This window comes from Sceloporus occidentalis, unplaced genomic scaffold (assembly GCF_023333645.1).
Source record: "Sceloporus occidentalis isolate IW3139 unplaced genomic scaffold, rSceOcc1.0.p SCAF_23, whole genome shotgun sequence".
In the NCBI taxonomy this organism is placed as follows: domain Eukaryota; kingdom Metazoa; phylum Chordata; class Lepidosauria; order Squamata; family Phrynosomatidae; genus Sceloporus; species Sceloporus occidentalis.
The window spans coordinates 4,476,678-4,497,791 of record NW_028317003.1 but is presented as its reverse complement, the minus strand read 5'-3'; the positions used below and the strand labels follow the sequence as shown (position 1 = coordinate 4,497,791).

Below are 21,114 nucleotides of genomic sequence, written 5' to 3'. Positions count from 1 at the left end.
ATTATTTATTGCGTAGTGAATTTAGGAAGTTGTAACCACAACTCGGCTACCAATGACCTCTTTAGTGAATAAATCCCTGTGACTTTAAGAGAGATTCTCTAAAAGCTAAAATTCCCTTTGATCCAAGTGTCTTTTCTAACACCATTAAGAACACATAAGGGTTCTACCAGTCACTATATGGAACAATGCTAAATGACACTGGACGCTTTTGGCATATAGGTAGTTCTTTATTAGTAGAATGTGAGAACATAAGTGCAAAACCCATGCCTTTCCTTCACTTCTACAGTCTTGTAAATAAACTTTCAAGATGCTATCAGATTTAAATATCACAGCACAGTTTACTGAATGTGTTCCTACAAAACCGGATTGCACGTATTCATTTCATATGTACATTGTACAAAATAGAGAACATTTTTAAATTTAAACTTGCAATATTCTGTAATAATACTATAGGCAGGACATTTCATGTAAAAAGAAACGTAGAAAATCTTCTTTTGAGAGCCAAGTTGTTGTATGGTGCCGAAATCCTTATACCACCCCAGCAGCACAAGTCAGCGGCCACCATTCTGGTGGGACCTGAAACGGAGTGCAGTGCAGTGGGATCCACCTGCTGCCAAGGGTGGGCTATCAGGTGCCTTCTGAGAATGTTGTAGTCTTCTAGCAATCTTTACTTCCACACTTTTACAATGCCGTCCCTAGAAGCAGTTACTATGAACCCTTGTGTGGTTTGGAAAGTGGCCATGTCTGTGATTATGTCATGGTGTCCAGCTGGCAACGACTCTGGCCCTTTTCGGGGTGTATCTTCACTAGGACCAACTGGATGCTTGCTTTGAATTTCCTGTACATTAAGAGATAGAAAGCCAATGTGGAACAGTACAATAAAAAGGCATTTTTATATTATTTTGAAGTATATTCAGAAATTGTTTTGTATTTTTGCTAATAATTAAGCCACCATAAGAAAATGTCCAAAAGTTTGAACATCGTGCAGCACTGTGAACTCCTACTGTATAAAATGTTTTCTGTACCCGAGAGGGTGTAGCTGTAGACGCTGGGTGATTTCACAAATACTCATAGTTATTGTATATAAAATACCACCAGCTCTGTATATACTTTTAAACATATTTCAATAATAAAAAATACACAAAAAATAATACAATTAATCATGACATTTGTTACTCAACGGTAATAAGAAAAAAAAAAAACCCAATATGAATCTAGTCCACAAGTCCATATGATTGTGTTGGTTCTGAATGGTGCTGAAAGGTGGGCAAATTATAGTAAAATTACTTACTTGGACAACCTCGGTGCCCTCAATTATTTTGCTGAAGTACGATACAGGAGGTAGATTATTGGTGCTCCCTGCAATAATGTAAGATCTCTTCGGACAAGCCAGATTCCAAAATCTGAAAGTTACAACCAATTAATCATGCACAAAACATTCATTTTCAATATTCAGGCGACCTGATCCCCAACTAGGCTCGGCGGAGTTTTTGCATGCGAAACACTCTGTTTGATGACACTTCCAATCTTGATCCCAGCCTTTACGAAAGTGTTACAGTTCAGTCTAACAAAAAGTTTTTACGAAGGAAGATCTCCTGGGCTGCTTTAGTGCTATGCAACTACCGTATTTCCCCATGTATAAGATGTCTTATACAGTGGTTGTAGGTTTTTTTTTTTCCGCTTACCTCTGTGTTGCTCAGCAGCGTCTCTTGTTCCGTCGAGGAGACACAGGAATCCAGTGGAGTCACGTGAATATACATCACATCACATGACTCCGCTCCGTTCCTGCTCCCCTGGGCGGGTCAAGAGAAATTCACTCAGAGTTCGAGCAATGCAGAGCGAAACAAAGTCTGCGAGCGGCAACAGAAGATCTGCAGTTCAGGTAAGGGTGGGCGAGGGTGTATGAGTCTGCGAGAATGGGGGAATGAATATGTGTGTGTGATAGCATGGATGTGTAAGTAGGGGGGCAGGGCACAGGGAGGCTGAAAGTGATGTGCATGTGTTGGCTGCTTGTGCATGATAGGAGTGTGATTGCTATATTAAATATACATTATTGCTAACCACAACAATAACACTCCTATCATGCCCAGGCATACTCAGATTCCAGCACAGCTAACATCACACTCATCCTGGAACCTGGGCATGATAGAAGTGTAATTTTCGGGCCCCAAAATTAATACATGGGAGCGTTTTATACATGGGGAAATACAGTAAATACACAAAAGACCTACTTTGCCCACCTAAATCAGATGTCATCACATATATAGTAGCCATGGAAAGAGACACGAAAACGATGGATCTCGGCAAGTAAAAAGATTGCTTTGAAGGGCTGCAAACTGAAACCCAATAATAGCCATTAACTACTTCAGTTACTTTCAGTGTAGAAGAAGCAGTTATAACCCACATGGAATAATGCATTGGAAGCATGTACATGCATTCACAATACACTTGGTCAGGGAACAGGCCAACAGTAAAGTAAAACGGTCTTTAATGACATCTAACCATCAGAGTGTCTTCGGTTTATATATTACATATTGCAAAGCTGTCTCGAGCAAAGTCCAGTTAGTCACAAGATAGTTGCTTGGTCAGTATTCAAATTCAAGTGGCCAACATGTAAATTCAAGCCCTATAGTACTTCACATGATTGAAAAATAAATATGTATTGCATAACTAAATACAGAACTTACCTGATTTTCATATCAGACCCTGCAGTCAATAATATGGGGTTTCCATCTGCTGGACTACAGTAAATCCCATGAACACTGTGAGGAGACGCCTATCAGAAGGAAGACATGTTGGACAATAGATGATAAACTGAAAGCCCCCTGCCTCAACAACATTATTAGGCATAAAATATATTTTGGTCCAGGATGGACACAACACATACCTGTCTTTCAGAAAGTGGGGGAGCGTTACTGGCCCACAAAGTAAATCTACGATCTCCAGTTTCCATATCCCACATGGAGACTTCATTATTGCCTTCAACAGCTTGGAGTCAAACAGAACAGAGCTTTTATTAATAGTGTTCCACACACAACAATGCACAAGGGCGCCTTTAAGGCATATTTTCATTATTATTTTAAATGTAGATGCTCATCCTGTACTCACCTGCTATGACCCACGACTGATACATTGTATGCATGCTGAGTGGGTGCATCAGAAGGCGCCTGATGCGCGCACGAGCCGGATGAGTGTGGCTGGATATTGGTAACTGGAACCTCATGTCCCAGCACGCCATAGTTCCACTGCTAGTACCTTGAAACACAGAAACACCGAATCAAAATCCCAGATGTGTACAGCCACATATAAAGGGAAAAGCAATGGGATATTGAACGTATCGATACTATTACAATGCCCCTTTAGCAGGGGTTTCAAGCACGCAGACCACCACCCACATCCAACCCTTTAAACTTCCTTGTCCAGCCGGTCACACACAGATCTGTAAGTTGAAAACACTGTGGATGCAGTAGGCATTCAGGGTGTCCGTCCATGTACAGCTGAAACACTGTGCGGGTGCGACTGTGACTGCCTGCACATAACTATGTGGCCGTATGGTGCCTGAGCACCTGCTTAGATGTGGGCACCGCCTGTCTAGAAAGAAGATCCTACAAGATAGCAAAATATCTGTAGGTTCAAACTGAATTTGACATCCCTCCACTAAATATTAACAAAATAATGATTACTGTGCATTTTTTTAAGTTATAAATGAAACCATTATAAAAAAAAAAATAACTATAGCCTACAAAATTCCTTGTGATGGCTATTAAGAACCCCATATTGCACGCAGCCTTACCAATACACAGCCAGCACTGATGGATATCTACTGCAAACGAGGTTATAAGACCTAATCTCAGATCATGTTTCAATGTCCAGGCGTTGGAGGAGCATCTCAGATCCCATCCTACCAATGAGCCGTTCACAGTGGCATAGGCCAGCACGGACTGTGACCCCGAATTAAACTGATGCATGTCCACCACGCAGCCGTCTTCCTGTAGATTCGAGGATCTACGGAACAGAACAGATTATACATTTCACATTATACATTTCCTATGGCTCCAACCACAAGCATGTTTTATTAAATGGTTATCACGGGTAACAAAACAAGAAAAACAAGTAGAAGAGATTTTGTAGATATTGAAAACAAGCACGCGGAGTACAAGATCTCGGGCATAATATACATAGTGTGGGTGCTAAATATATATATAATATATATAGGGTGTTTGCTTACTAAAGTCAGAGACTGCAGGCAGGTTTACAAGGAGGGCCGACGTTTCAACTCACCAGCGTCACTATGTGCTATGAGGTGCTATCCCAGGGAAGTCGATTTTCTATGACTGGCTGAGCCGGCCCAGGATAAAAATCTCACTGATTTAACTATGCATTATTCAGGGTCAACCAAGCTTTTCCTTTATCATAATCTCACTGCTGTTGGTGCATAGTGAAGTCAAGGAGCTGAAACTGCAGCTGGTCATTGAGTACATGGCAGGCAAGGTATGCTCAGAGGGCCAGCTACATTTCTATTATGTAGTCAATTTCTTCCCTCGATTGATCACTATGGTATGTATTATCTAAGCTTATTAAGGAGGGGGGGGATGAAAGATTGGAAACAAAAATATGACTTTACTATCTGAGTAGTAATGTAAGGGGAAATAATGTTTCATAATCGATTAGTTGGCCGATTATTTTTTCGATTAATCGGATAAAAAAAATTAATTTTTCATTTATTTAAGATAATTTAATAAAATAACGTAAGACGTAAAAAACAAACAGCAGAATAAAAAAAACTGATAAAAATGCATTTCTTGTTTTTATTTCCCAACCTGCCCCCCCCCCCAGTTATGCACATCTGAGCCCAGGCTTGCCAGATATGCCACATACCCCCAGACATGCCACGCTGCCCTCCACACATATGCCTTATATACCCTATATGCCTTATACCCCCAGATATATCACTCCGTCCTCCCAAGGTATGCTGTATACCCCCCTGATATGCCATAGTGCCCTCATAGATTTGCAGACTCGTTCAGACACAATACTTTTATAAATAAATACAGGGTTAATCTTCACTGCTCCCAGGATTTAGATTCCCCTCAATTAATTAAATTAACCCTCAGTCCTCAGCATTAAATTAACCCTCAGTCCTCAGCATTAAATTAACCCTGAAGAGAAGGCCCCATTAACCATAACTGCCTCTAAATAAACCCTAAAAACCCCATTAACTATCACGGCCCCTAAATTAACCCAAACACCTAATCAACCACAACTGCCTCTAAATTAACCCTGAAGACCCCATCAACCACAACTGCCCCTAAATTAACCCTAAACACCCCATCAACCACAATTAACCCTAAACACCCCACTAACTATAACTGCCCCTAAATTAACCCTAAACTTTCAGCAGCCCAAATATACATTTTATTTACATTTTTACATTACATCTTGAGCAGATTGGACAGTATAGGAAATGGGCGTGGTCAATAGGCACTTTGGTCCGCCCCTTTCTTTCTCCCTGTCCCTCCCTGCAGTCACTGCCGATTGGCCCCACTGCAGGGAGGGACTGGAAGAAGGAAGTGAGGGCCAATCGGCAGGGAGGAACTGTAAGTAGGAGCTGCAGCTGTGAGTCAGACACTAAACGGATTATAAAACGAGGGATATTTTTCAGAGCATTTGCTCTGAAAAAACCCTAATTTTATAATCGATAAAAATCAATTCAACTAATCGATAATGAAATTCGTTGGCAACGATTTTCATTATCGATTATTAGCAATTTTATCGATTAGTTGTTGCAGCCCTAGTAGTTTTACACCCACAGTGTGCCCTATACATTTAAGTACTGCATAAGTATGAAAACTGGCCCAGCTTCCCAAAGGAGAAAAATATGTCCTGACTCCAGCACTCAAAGGGTTAAGCCAATGAGTGTTCTACAATAAGGAACAAGGCATTTTACAATAAATTAGATATAATTTTTATAATGCATTATTTGTTATCCATCTAGTGCCAACATGAGAACAAGATGTAAAAAAAATTATATATATATACCGTATTGGCTCGGATATAGGCCGCACTTTTTTCCCCCACTTTAAGTCTTTAAAGTGGGGGTGCGGCCTATATTCGGGGTCTAGCGCCCGACGCCCGGGACATGCAGTCCCGGGCGCCGGGCAGGCAGCGGGGTTAGGATACAGATCCCCCGCAGCGGTGCAGGGGACCTGCATCCTACTCCCCGATACGCTCAGACAGCCTCCCCTGCCAGCACTTCCCACGGGGGGGGGTGCCGGCACGGGAGGTTGTCTAAGCGCATCGTGCGGTTGTCTAACCGCACGATGCGTTTTACCTCTGGCCCCCCGCCTGACTTACCGGAGCAGACTCCCGGGTGTCTTGCGGGGCCGGCGGGGGACATCTACGCAATACGCGTATACAACTTCCGGTGCCGGCACATCCGGCACCGGAAGTTGTATACGCGTATTGCGTAGATGTCCCGCGCCGGCCTCGCAAGACACCCGGGAGTCAGCTCCGGTAAGTCGGGGGGCAGAGGAGGACAGTGGCAGCATATCTCGGGGGGCAGAGGAGGACAGTGGCAGCATATCTCGGGGAGGGAGGAGGACAGTGGCAGCATATCTCGGGGAGGGAGGAGGACAGTGGCAGCATATCTCGGGGAGGGAGGACAGTGACAGCATATCTCGGGGGGGGGGCAGAGTGGCAGCATGTTTTTTTTCTTTAAAAAAGCACCAAACTTTTAGGGTGCGGCCTATATACGGGGGCGGCCTATATCCGAGCCAATACGGTATATATATATATATATATATATATATATATATATATATATATATATACATACATATAATTTTTATAATGCATTATTTGTTATCCATCTAGTGCCAACATGAGAACAAGATGCAAAAAAAAATAAATATATATATACACACACACACACAATACAGTACAAAATACAAGTAAAAACACTCACAGAAAAGTAAAGCATACCTGCTTTGAAGAGGGTGAATTTTGGGAGATTTGGGGGGCTTTGAAGCTTCAATGGCAAGAAGCTGAATGTTGCCGTTGTCTGAAGCCACAGCCAAATAATGCGATGCTTGGCAAAAGGTCATTGTCTTAACATGGCCCCCGATACGGGAATATGTTAATACTGATCTGTTACAAAACATAAAAAGGCATGCTAAATCACATAACATATGTACATAGCTGGGTTAAAACATTTTCCAAATATCCATTATGTATGGACCACTGCACACTGTTTCCCAACAGTGGAAGTCACTTCTTTCTTTCTGGCTTAAATCATGATAGTGGCAATTTTGGATGTTTTGATTATCTTGTATATGAAACCGCACTGGCAAATTAGAGCATTAACATTACAGTACGATGCTTAATGGTAGTGGTGTTGTACAAGAGAGTTAAGACACCCTTATCTTTAAAACAAACATTTGTGAACTATTTAACAATTTGACACTTAACTAATTTAAATCTGTTTAGTTTAGAAAAACGTCGCCTCAGAGGGGATATGATAGGATTATATAAATATATTTGGGGCCAATACAAACCATTGTGAGGAAATCTGTTCATAAACAGGACTATGCATAGTACACGTGGTCATGCGTTCAGACTGGAAGAAAGGAGATTTAGACTAAAGCAGAGGAAAGGGTTTTTTACAGTAAGGACAATAAGGATGTGGAATTCTCTGCCTGCAGAGGTAGTTTTATCGGAGTCTGTACAGACGTTTAAACTGCAACTGGATGTATACCTGGAGAAACATAATATTCAGGGATATAATTTTTAATTATGGGGAAACAGCTTATTGATCCAAGGAGAAATCTGACTGCCATTTTGGGGTCAAGAAGGAATTTTTTCCCCTGGTTAGTGCAACCGGGGTTTTTTCTGCCTTCTTTTGGATCAACCGCAACAAATTAACAGATATAGGAAAGGCTGAACTTGATGGACGCATGTCTTTTTTCAGCCTATGTAACTATGTAAATGACACACATGACTGCAAATTAAAACAATGTCCTAGTGTAGATCACTTTCTAAGCTTGTTTAATGAAATGACGTGTAAGACACGTCATAGGTCGTTAAGTGATCGTTTTTCCGTGACGTGTCTGACCCGTCAAAAGACCTTAAGGGGTTAAAGCATTGCCAAGTAATTGGGTCAACATGTGTTCTCTTTCCATAGAATTAGCCGCACCTTGTGGTCGTTGTCTTTCCTTCCATTTTCTGGCTGTTCCAGATCTTTACTGTCCCATCATTTGAGCATGTGGCAAAAATGGAATGTTCGTCTGAGACTCTTATTCTGTTTACAGGGCCCTTGTGCTCATGTAGATGAGCCACTAGCAGGCCTTTAGGGTGCCATCCTGACAACAGAAACACTTGTTAAATAGAGGTATAGCCAATATTATACTTACAAGAGTATAAAAATAAACTATAAAGGCTAAATATGTGTTAATTCATACAACATGTAGAACAGATGGGTAAAATCATTTGGCCTATATAAAAGTCAGGCACGCCTCAATGTTTTTATGTTTTCTTCCAATTTTGTGCTCTGATGTTTTGCTCAGTAGAAGTAAAAGTCAAGTTTATTTTACTTCCACTAAGATCTAAGTACATTGAAAGAAGCAGAACCAAAAGAACATTGATCATGATGGATTTTACACCATGGGTTTCATGGGTTTGACAGCGCAGTGGCTCCATGCTTTCAGTTACCTGTTGGCGGAGGTTTACTCTCCCACTCGGCACTCTCCATCATGTGTTTGGCGAGTCTCTCTGCATTGCACTGCTCCCGTTTCTGCTGGACGAGGTGCTGAAGTTCACTTTTACATGTTGTCATGCGTATTTGGAAGGCTGAAGGCAAGGATGTGCTGGTGTGGATCTGCAGGGTTGGTCTCCTTGACTGGATTCCTGTCCCCTCGGTAGTCTAGGCAAGATAATACAATACACACGACAAAACAAATATAGGTATATATTCATGGGTGAAATATTTAAAAAAGAATTTCCTTTTTCATTGCGTCATAATGGGAGGAAATTGGTTTACAGGAAAATCCTAATGTACCGAGCACAAAAGAACAAAACGTTTCTCACCAGTAAAGGTTGTTCCTTCCACTGCCATAGGTGAACTTGCAAATAGTAGCCAAGAGAGCCTTTCCGTTAAGGCTCTTTCATTTTTAATAGGAATTATAACGTAATAAGTTTTACTTACAGTATCCCAATTAACAAAATATATATGTTTTTTGGGGGGGGGAAAGAAGAAGATAAACGTGTTCCTCCAAAGTGACACAAACGTTAGGTGCCAAGAATCTTTATAGCCAACTTAGCACTACAGAATACGGGTGATGTTCTATACTGTGATCAGGATAATGCGGTCTTTAAACTTAAATACCTGTGGGGAGGATGACAACGGTACGCAAAGGGCAGCAGAAGACTCAGATCGAAGTGGTTTCCCAGACTCCTGCTCGGACGGCAATGTTCTTGTGCCTGCCTGGTTCATGCTCGATGGCTCCATTGCCCCAAACATGCTCCTCCACTCTTCATTCACATTAGAATCTTGTTTTACATGTTTCCGGGCTAAAATATAAACAACATAACTGTAATCAAACAAAAATATTTGTAGAGGATGTAAAGGCACCACAACTAGATATGTAATAATAAAAAAACACTATTTTAATACTTATTGTATAAAACCAGTTGTCTGCAATTCTCAATGGATGCAATTAAGAACTGTTAAGATATGATCTGAAATAAGAACTTTCTTTATATACACACACACTGGCCACGTTATTAGGTACACCTGTTCAATTGCTTGTTAACACAAATAGCTAATCAGCCAATCACTTGGCAGTAACTCAGCGACAAGGTCAAGACAACTTGCTGAAGTTCAAACCGAGCATCAGAATGGGGAAGAAAAGGGATTTAAGTGACTTTGAATGTGACATGGTTGTTGGTGCAAACAGGCTGGTCTGAGTATTTCAGAAATTGCTGGGATTTTCACGCACAACCATCTCTAAGATTTACAGAGAGTGGTCCGAAAAAGAGAAAATATCCAGTGAGCGGCAGTTGTGTGGACAAGAATGCCTTGTTGATGTCCGAGGAGAATCGGCAGGCTGGTTTGAGATGACAGAAAGGCAACAGTAACTCAAATAACCACTCGTTACAACCAAGGTATGCAGAATACCATCTCTGAATGCGCAATACATCGAACCTTGAAGCAGATGGGCTACAGCAGCAGAAGACCACACCGGGTACCACTCCTGTCAGCTAAGAACAGGAAACTGAGGCTACAATTCACACAGGCTCACCAAAATTGGACAATGGAAGACTGGAAGAATGTTACCTGGTCTGATGAGTCTCAATTCCAGCTGTGACATTCAGATGGCAGGGTCAGAATTTGGCGTAAGTAACATGAAAGCATGAATCCATCCTGCCTTGTATCAATGTTTCAGGCTGGTGACGGTGGTGTAATGGTGTGGGGGACATTTTCTTGGCAAACTTTGGGCCCCTTAGTAACAATTGAGCATTGTTTAAACGTGACAGCCGACCTGAGTATTCCACGAAGAATAAAGGCAGTTCTGAAGGCAAAAGGGGGTCCAACCCTGTACTAGCAAGGTGTACCTAACAAAGTGGTCAGTGAATGTATATATAATATTTACACATACATACACACACAAAATTTAAGTTTCTTTTTTTTGTTTTGTTTAGATGCAAGTGTAAATAGCTTCATACCAAATTTCACCACTTACTGCGTTTGTCTTCAGTATCCAGTTTTGGTTTAACAAGATCAGCTTGCCTTCCGCTGAGGCCCAAAGCTTGCAGATCAATCACCCCTTTTACAGAACTTTCATGTGCATGGCTTTGATCTGCTACGTTCGCCTTGGCCTTGTTTGACTTTAACATGAAGTCTTTTAGTGCTAAAAGCTTGTCTTCTTCATCTTCTGTCATCCCCTAAGATATTTTAAAAAATAACGCAGTATGTTTGTAATTATATATATATATATATATATATATATATAAAACCCCATGCTTGAAATCAATGTGCAGTCTTGTTGCAAACCAGGAATCACACAATTATACTGTATACATATCATTATATTATTATTATTATCTTTTATTTATATAGCGCCAACAGGTTACGCAGCGCTTACTACATTACATAAATTCAAGGGGTATGACAAGATGTGAACACAAATGTAATAGATACCATCCATTAATGCAAATCTTCCTATTTCTCCAGATTCTGATCTCACATATCACCTAAGGTCCGGGTTAACTATTCATCCTACTCGTAAGCATTTTATACAATTTAAATGTAATGAATTAATGGCATACCTGAGACAAGAGCTTCTTTAAGAGCTGAGCGATTGCTGGATCATCGGGAGGAGGACACTCGAGCAGAGAACCGTTTCTCTTCTTCTGGCGCATCTGGAGATGTCTAAAGAGGCTTGCGATGTCCTTTGATCTCAGAGCATAATCAAATATGGAGCGGCTTACTGGTTCCTTCAGCACACTCAGCAGAACTATCTCCTTGTCTATCTGTCATTCAGAGAGGCACACTCTCAAAAAACAATAGCACCCAACCCAAAACATATGCCGGCAATAAAGTGAACTGGTGATTTTGTGACTTGTTTCCTCCTTCTAGGATAGCACAGCTCTAAAACAGCTCAAAATGCAGATGTACTTGTATCTAATGCAGATTTTATAGCATCATCAGGATGTATCTGCTAGATGTACACCCATTTCTTGATGTACCGTACTGGCTCGAATATAGGCCGCACTTTTTTCCCCCACTTTAAAGTCTTTAAAGTGGGGGTGCGGCCTATATTCGGGTCTAGCGCCCGACTGCCGGGCGCCGGGCAGGCAGCAGGGTTAGGATACAGATCTCCCGCAGCGGTGCAGGGGACCTGCATCCTACTCCCCAATACGCTTAGACAGCCTCCCCTGCCAGCACGGGAGGTCGTCTAAGCGCATCGTGCGGACGGTCACCGGCTGCGGAGGTTGTTTACCCGCCCGCATCGCCGCAGCCGGTGAACGTCCGCACGATGCGTTTTACCTCTGCCCCCAAGACTTACCAGAGCAGACTCCCGGGTGTCTTGCGGGGCAAACAACGCAATACGCGTATACAACTTCCGGTGCCGGCACATCCGCTGAGTGCCGGCACCGGAAGTTGTATACGCGTATTGCGTAGATGTCCCCCGCCAGCCCCGCAAGACACCCGGGAGTCTCCTCTGGTAAGTCGGGGGGGGGGGGCAGAGTGGCAGCATATCTCGGGGGGGGAGGAGGACAGTGGCAGCATATCTCGGGGGGGGGACAGTGGCAGCATATCTCGGGGGGGGGGAGTGGCAGAATATCTCGGGGGGGGGGAGACAGAGTGGCAGCATGTTTTTTTGGTGCTTTTTTAAAGAAAAAAACTTTTTCTTTAAAAAAGCACCAAACTTTTAGGGTGCGGCCTATATACGGGGGCGGCCTATATCCGAGCCAATACGGTATATACAAACAGGTCAGTTCAGCAGCATTGTTATGCTTGTTATGGCTGTATTTCCCTTTTTGTAATTTTTATACAATGGTTACAGCGATATGATACATAAGATATCGAACATGTTTTAGATCATGTAATCACACAGTGATTCCCATACCTGTATAATTGGCTGGGTGATGAATGGATGGAGGTAGGGCATTAGCTTACAGTATACATCTGCTATGTTTAACTGCTGGGCTACTGTAGTGATAAATCCAACAGCACCATACCGTATCCAAAGATTGGGGTGGCATAAAAAGGGTGCTAAGTAGAAACAAGAAATAGAAATAAGACTTTGATATGTAAAATCAATTCAAATTAAAATGCAATATTTCAAGCATGTTACATGGCTATACTTGTTAGTAAAAGCTCACTTTTATTCAGAAGAAAGAAAAACTAAAGTTTCTAAAGCCAGCAATGCCATTACCCAAATAGAGGCTCAATTTTCCTTAAATGGCGAACGAGAAAAAACAAAAATTCTATTTCTAATCTACACATTAAACCCAGCATAGCATGGGCCAACAGTTACCCAACAGTGACTCTTACTGATCTGACAGACGGATAGTTTGAGCTAATCTTAGGTCAACTGCAAAAGTGTACATTACTTTTACACACTTAATCCATACCAATGTCACAAGAAAATTCATAGACGTGTGGCTTTTGAAGCAGGCCCAATTGGCTCATGCAGGTCAAAGCATTGAGAGCTTTAAAGATGACAAACTCTTCGACATCGCTCAGGCCCTGCTGGAGAAGGGGTTTTAAGATCGAGGAGCTTTGCCACCCAACGTACGCGGCTACACCTGCGAGAAAGGATTGCAAGCAGAGGTCAAGCAAACTAGTTTGAACTCAGACATTAAAAGAAAAGTTTCAAACAGAGACATTAAAGGGTATAGTTTAAATCAGAATAATCCAAACAGCTATATTAACTTATGACTGTCTATTCTTTCAATAATATTACTTTACAACCCTAAACAGTACTGTGACCATATGTCTGCGTTATAAGCAGTGGAGAACATTCAAGTTCTTATATAGTTACATCATTAGAAGGATAAAAAGGCACATAAATATATAATATACATAAATATACAACCTTTAACTATGGAGGTGGTGATTGAAAGTACTGTGGAGGCTTTAAAATAAACTGGGCTACTTTTCTGAGCGTTGAAAAAAAAGCTTAAGATGGATCTATGGCTCCTACGGACCTTGAAGGTATAGCCTCCTGATATCAGTATGTTTTAATATCACTAATGATGGATTCGAATGATCCATTGGGTACCATTATTACTAAATATTTAAAATTAAAATGTTTTTTGTTGTTTTTTTTTTTCTTCGGGCACTCTCTGTTCTGTACTACGTATGTAGACTTATGAATCTGATCAATGTTCTAGAGCACAAACCAGTGGGACTAAAAGAAACCGATAGTAAGGGGACCTATCAGCGCTTGAGCAGCTCATTAGGTTCTGCTTCTTGCCCTTCCTGCGTCACTTTTTATAGTAAGAAATAAAAGTCTATATAGTACTAGCCGCTATTTCTGATATCACTGCATCTATTATATTCACGCTGTCTATTACTAACCGACCTGTAATTACAGAATTATGCACAACTATATACAAGTGCTACAGGTTAATATACATATACATGATTAGGTACATCCTTAATGGAATGATGATGTTGATTTCGCTTTGTAGACATATATAGTGCCATCAGCTCCTTCTTCCTGAAATGTAAGTAATTCTTCAAGAAAAAACAATAAGGATTTTTTTTATGGTAGGTTATACATAATATATCATTAGGTCTGTATGCCCTCACACACAAAAACGTGTGTACAATGTGGAATTAAATCCTCGCCCTTCTCTTATAGGTAGAAGCCGATAACTGATGTACTGCAATTCAGGAACACACCTAATTTTTTTTTAGGACCACAAAGATAACATAAAGGTATGTCCAGAACACGCTATAACAAAAGATACACAATCTAAATTCTATAGCATTCTATTTTTAAATTCCATTTTTTTTATTTGCTTAAAATCCTGTGAATTTACAAAGGCTAGAATCATAGATTTCTAAATGGTTATAGGACTGCCAGTTGTATAATAAGAGAAAAGCATTAGATAGGAAAGGGAGTACCCACCAACAATGCTGTCAAAGAAAGCGCCACGGAGGTGCCAGTCATTCTTATCATTCAGAAATGTGATCATGTGAGAAAGGAGGACGTCGTTAGCTTTTTGCCGACCAAAAAAGACACAGAGCCTTGTTATTCCATTCTCCATCAAAGTCTGCTTGACAATATTCTCCGGGTCACTCAGCAATGTCACCACCTTTTGCTGGACCATTTCATGCAAAGCCTGCAACTCTGAACACACAATAAAACAAAATGAAACGTAAATGACTTGCCAGGCAGCACAGTCAGTATAGTAAGGCAAGTCAACAAGCAGCTCCTGTCAAACTAAAGGTTCTCCGATCCTAGTAACGTACGTGCTCGATTATAAGACGACCCTGATTTTAAGACGACACCACAAAATCTGAATATTTATTTAGGAAAAAAAGAAAAAGCCTTTACTAGTAAATGTTAATTAATGTAAACTATTTTCTTAAAAAAAACTATGATTAAGAAAAATATTTTTTTTGTTTTTATTTCCCTGGTCCCCAGTTACGCACATCTGCCCCCAGGCTTGCCACTCCTATATGGCACTGTGGCCCATGATATGCCTTTTAACCCTCTAAATGCCACTGTGCCCCATGATATGCCTTTTGACCCCTTATGTGCCACTCTGCCTCCAGAAATGCCTTATACCCCTATATACCACTCTGGCATTTAGGGGGTTAAAAGGCATTTTATGGGGCAGAGTGGCATACAGGGAGGCAGAGTGGCATTAAGGGGGTTAAAAGGCATTTCATAGAGCACTCTACACTCTACAGAAATGCCTTATGCCCCCCATTTAACACCCCCCACAAACACACACACACTTACCGGTGCTCTCGACTCCCTGCTGTGTAGCCGGGGCAGCGTGTAGACGTCTACGCGATCCGCGTAGGCAACTTCCGCTGCAGCCGGAAGGAGGTGCGGTTAGCAGCGGGGGTTGTCTGCGTCCATCGCGCAGACCTTCCCCGACTTCAGAGTGAATTCCCCGCACCGGAAGTCTCCTCTCTGAGAGTCGGGGAAGGTCTGCAAGATGGACGCAGCCAAACCCCGTCTACCCGCTACAAAGCAGGGAGTCAGAAGAACCGGTAAGTTTGGGCGGGGGGTTAAATGGGGGATAAGACAGGAGGATCCAGGTCCCCTGCAGAGCTGCGGTGGATCTGGATCTTATTTTATATAGACCTCTATTTGAGGTCTGATTATAAGACAACCCCAATTATAAGACGATGGGTATTTTTCAGAGCATTTGCTCTGAAAAAAACCTCGTCTTATAATTGAGCAAATACAGTATGTTTGTGGCCAGTCATATGCTAGTTATAGTTTCAAGAGACAGTAACTTAAGACAGTAAGAAGATTGTCTGATTGAAGCCAAAATTATTTTCATTGGAATATGAGGACTGGGATACACCTCATATTTTGTACCCGTCTGACATCTTATGTGCCGAGGATTGAGTGATTGTCCATCACTGCTCCTGCAATGAGGATTGCGCTTTTCTGCTCACAAGCGGTAGGGGTATCTAGCTAGGATCCTCTACACTAGGGAAAATTGCGAGTGCCTATCTGAGACCGGATCACCTCCTACAAGCTTCTTTTGAAGTTATTTTGTAAAGTTAACAGGAACGTCAATGAGGGCAACCTGTAAAGAAGAAGAAAAAAAAAAAAATAAAAAAAAAAATAAAAGGGAGTACAGTACCTGTGTCATAATTCTCACTGGGGTGTGACACTTCTTCTAGTTCTTCACTGTTTGGGTCATTCTCCATGTTTAGGTTCTTCAGCTGCACCAGTTCCAAAAACCTTAGGGCAGTTTCAGCCAGAAGAGCAATATTCTCTGCACAACAAGAACATCAATGTTAAGTTAGGTGATGCAGTGAATGTTTAACAAGGTTTTCAGCAGTACCGTCCGATGGTGGCATGCCGGTATTTTTTATATAGCCACATAAAATCACATAGAATTTATATCTTTCTACTGATTTGATAGACTAGTCTTGTCAATGGTGCACTCTGGCCCACTAAAAAACAAAACACTATTCTAGACAATCCCAGTTGTCATGATCAAAAAGCCTGGTTCAAGCTCTTTTTCCCATCTTTACCTGCATAAGCAAGTCTGACAATAGTCGCTTCATCTTGGGCCAAATGTGCTATGCCTGGCAATATGTACTCTGGATAAATGTTAATGTCATTTCGAGGAACTTCCTTCACGAGGGCAAGAACCTTTGTCAACGTTCTCACAGCTTCAGCCTTCACTCTAGGAACAGAGTCATTGCTAAAATGTAAAAGGTATGGGGTGATACGGTCCAGTAAGACCTCAACGCTCAAGCGCGGAGCCAGATGTAAGATAAGCTCCAGGGCAGCCAGCTTCGAATCGCAATACTTCAATGTCTGCAAACAGGACGTAATCACAGAGACCAAGATGAGCAGCCCGTGTTCCTTGGTTTCACCCTCGGACTTCTCGCTTTGATCATCGCCACAGAGGTTGTGGATGATGTTGTCTAGATCTTTGCGGATAACAAGGATGCGTTCGTCGGCAGAGTGGAACGTTTCTTTGGCGAACTGGGCCATGTACGGCTGTAAAAATGTGTAAAAGATGTCAGGGAAGGCATTCCCTCGCTGTTGTTTTAAATAATCTTCCGCTGCTAATCTTTTCTCCGGTTCACGGCGGATCATTTGTGTGACCTATGTGTAACGTATGCACAGACAAAAAGAAAACGTATATGAATATAATTTTGTTGTAAGACATAAGGCACTGAACAGGACTATTAGCAACAGTGGCTTAGTAGAACTTCCATAAACCATTTTGTTTACCTTTGTTTGTATTTACTGTTAGTCCTATAATATTTTTGCCTGTACTGAGTGAAAGATTATGCTCTGATTTACATAACAGAGGTTCTAGAACTCTGCATTAATCATTAGCAAAGGTTACATATGGCGTTCTACGTATTGGCTCACTTTCTAATAACTTGATGCCGCTTTCCCCCAAAAATTAAACACCCCAATGCAACCAAACGCCAAAATTCCGCTCAAGCCTCACCGCTACGTTAGTAGCTTCTAGCAGTTTGGTCAAAATGCCTAATCTGTTTTATCCACTTATCCTTAAAAAAAAACAAACTACAATAAACAAAACACAGCAGAAACCCCACATATAACATCATGTCTGAGAAGTGGCATAAAAACAAGGCGGCATAAAAGTGGTGTTTGTTATAGATAGTAAGAATTACTTAAAATTGCCATTTAAACATATAGGAACAATATGTCAGCTTGGGTTGTTTTATTAAGTTATCCATGCTTCCATCGCGGAAAGATAGTTACCAATTGCCGGATAGAGCTGTCTTCAATTTTGCTCAACACCTGATCGGGTGAGAATTGCCCCTTTTTGTAAGCCAACAGCTGAGACAGGTCAAACAACGGCACCCCTTCTGTGAACAGTTCTGCTATAACACAGCCTGAGGAGAGAAGCAAACATGTTGACATTACGGTGATTGTCGCTACGTTGACTCAACTATTCTGCAAAACATAACAAGACGCCGTTGTCATCTGCCCATTCTACCGGCGATCTGCCAACCCATCATTGGTGATGTTATACATACAAGAGCATCTATGATATGTGGTTTATTTGGACAACTTTGGAAGTTGCGGTCTTGCTTAGCCAACAACAACATGCCCCTGCATATTAATTTATCATAGAGCCACAACATAGAAAAGCAATGTTTCGGTCAGATGACCACTTTAAACATTGCCGGTTTTTTTTAATGGATAAAAATGGCGTAATTGGCTACATCCTCCTCCGTCCTGACTGTGGCTGTCATATGAACGGAAATAAGTACCCTTAGGCTGCTGACCGTATGAATGTCAACAATGTTCTAAGTATGGGTATGGCTGGATATGGTGTATGCTGCTTAATGAATTAGTTACAGAACATACAGAGGAAACACTTTTTTGATTTGTTTTAACAATAAATCTTCTAATTTTGCATAGTTTAACCTACGTGACTAAGAGGGAACCCAGTGTTGTCAACATGGTTCCCCCAACATCATTCATAGAGTTCCAACAGCTTATGCAGCATTTTAAACACAAATTGATGGCCAATGCCATAAATTAGACGACCCTGCTTGCAAATTTACTTTTTTGTGACACAGCCATTATAGAAACACAGAATTTGACGGCATATAAAATCCATCCGGCCCATCTAGTCTACCCATTTTTCCTGACCTTAATCAGTCTTGTCTTAGATTCAGGATAGCTTTATGTCCCATGCATGTTCAAATTCTTTCTAGCCTCTACCAACCATTCACCATTTTGGTAGCCCTCACCTGAGCGTATGCGGTAACGAAATAACTGATAGAAATTGGTAAAAATTATTTGCGCTTTAATTTAGAGCAACCCAGGGAAAAACGTAATTCCTTCACACTGTTCCTACTAAACCGATGATGTTCTCTGCATCCCGTTTTCAGAAGATATACCTGCTGAGAAGATATCCATTGCTCGCTTAAGATCCCCTCTTGTTCTTTGGTTGTTGTTTGTAAGATCCACCAAAGGCGTAGATGGATCTTTAATGGACTCAAGTTCTGTGGAGAAGGTGGTGCCGTCAACAAACCTCTCTGGAGCGATATAACAGGTTCTCCTCCTGGAGGTGTCAAAGAAATAATTGAAGTCCGCAGGATTGTCTTCTGGTAGATAGGTGGGCTTGAAGCTGGCGAAGTCTGTCAGGAGGACCCAGTTCCAGCTGGTCACCATGACATTCTCTGTTTTGATGTCCCCATGCCTGACCCCAGACTTGTGTGCCTGGTCCACAGCAGTCAAGATCTGAAAGGCAATCCATCGCTTCTCGATGTTGTTCAGGAAGGGACGGGTGCTGATCCTGTCATAAACGTTGTCTCTGACATATTGTCTGAACAGCATGGCTGCCTTCTCGTTGAGGGTGAACTTTTGGAAAGGGAGGCAGTTTTGGGAAGAGCACAGCCGTATCTTCAGCTCTTCCAGCTCCTGTTTATAGTTGGTGAGGGGCAGAGATGGGTCCTGTATGGCAAAGACCTTCACCACCACTAGGCCTTCCCGGTGCTTGGCTCGGGCAACCTTAAAGAACCGCGTACTGCCCAGGCTCTTGTCATATTCAAAGTCATGAATGTCCGAGAAATAGCTGTCCACAGAGAGGATCTGGGAAGGGGCTATCCCCGCGAGCTGGTTCCCCATGACTTGCACCCTGCCTGGGCTCAAAGGGTATGCGACTCAGAAACCAGGAAACCGGCTATGTAGTCATCGGCATGGGCACTTCATATGTATGCGTAAGCAGCGCCTAAAGCATTCGCGTGAAAACGCATAAATGTATGTATAAATGTAAGCATGTATGTTATGTATGCGGCTCTTCAGACAGCAGATCTTCTCTTCCTGTTTGGGAGGCCGTCCTTCTGTCAGCGTGCGCGTTCACGATTAGGCGAACGCTGTGCAAGGCAGAGAAGCACTGGCTCTCGGGAGCGTGCTGACTGTGCACGAGCAGAGGGGAAGCCGCTAAGTTACAAAACAATGCAGGGCGGGGGCGCGCGCGGCTACAGGGCGGAGTTACAGAGACAGGAGAGCAGGGATGTCGCAACAGAACAACGTCGGTTCTCTTAGTTGATGTATGAAATATGCTGTATAACTATATATATACATACAGTATATATACTGTACTATATATACTGTAGTATATATATTATATATATACTGTACTATGGTGCTTGTCGACCAAGAGTCAATGCGTGAGGATTGTATGACATGTAGACCTAACACAGCCAGATGTATATTTGACTTTGATGGCCTACCGCAGTCTTTCCAAAGCTTGTATGTGTTTTACAATTATATATGACATTTAAAGGCATTTCGCCTGCTTTAGATCAGTTGGTGAGCGTACTTAGGCATTGTGCCTGTAAAATAAAGTACAGGCCATGGTATTGCTCCTATAGCATTATTTGTCATGAACTATTCTTGTTATATCTTGTAAAAGAGAAGAGAAAGTAACTTTTGAACACTCTAGGATAGAATAGCAAAGCGTTTCCGTCTCCCTTTTTTTTTCTTCTAATATTCAGGATATCCTTATTCTTTTCCCATGCATGTTTGAATTCACTCACTTTTGCTCGACGTCTGCTCCGCTTCCACAGTCAATGAGGGCCGCTATTATTTTAGATTTGTTTTCTAAATGCGATGTATACACGCGTGATGAGAGGCTAAAAGCAGTCAGGGTTTATTCATTAAAGAAATAGTTTGGTTTCAAATTCCTCACTACACTATTCAACTGATCGTTAGGATCCGTTATCTCAATTAACGGTCATTTTTATTCCGTACACAGGTATAGAGGAGTTGCGCAGCCCTTGGAATTACAGACCCTCTAGCCGTGTCCTGACAAAGCGATTTGAGGATAACCGTATCCATGCTGCACGTGTTACTTTGAATTGGCCACACATTTCTTGTCTTTCTTAGTTATTTAAAAACAAAA

At 41.8% G+C, this 21,114-nt stretch overlaps 1 protein-coding gene across 1 annotated transcript; it reads right to left on the bottom strand.

Annotated features, from left to right (window-relative positions):
- Positions 1-667: 667 nt before the first annotated feature.
- LOC149300715 (phosphoinositide 3-kinase regulatory subunit 4-like) lies at positions 668-19,835 on the bottom strand. Its single transcript, XM_089484914.1, has 19 exons — positions 19,106-19,835; positions 17,955-18,088; positions 16,739-17,321; positions 16,342-16,476; positions 14,640-14,861; positions 13,135-13,308; positions 12,627-12,772; positions 11,323-11,526; positions 10,737-10,938; positions 9,380-9,564; positions 8,707-8,917; positions 8,192-8,357; positions 6,982-7,146; positions 3,794-4,005; positions 3,109-3,255; positions 2,888-2,988; positions 2,688-2,776; positions 1,292-1,403; positions 668-838 (listed from the first exon to the last, which is right to left on the bottom strand). The coding sequence occupies exons 1-19, from the start codon at positions 19,833-19,835 to the stop codon at positions 668-670; spliced, it is 4,089 nt and encodes a 1,362-aa protein (XP_089341040.1).
- Between the last annotated feature and the right edge of the window lie 1,279 nt (positions 19,836-21,114).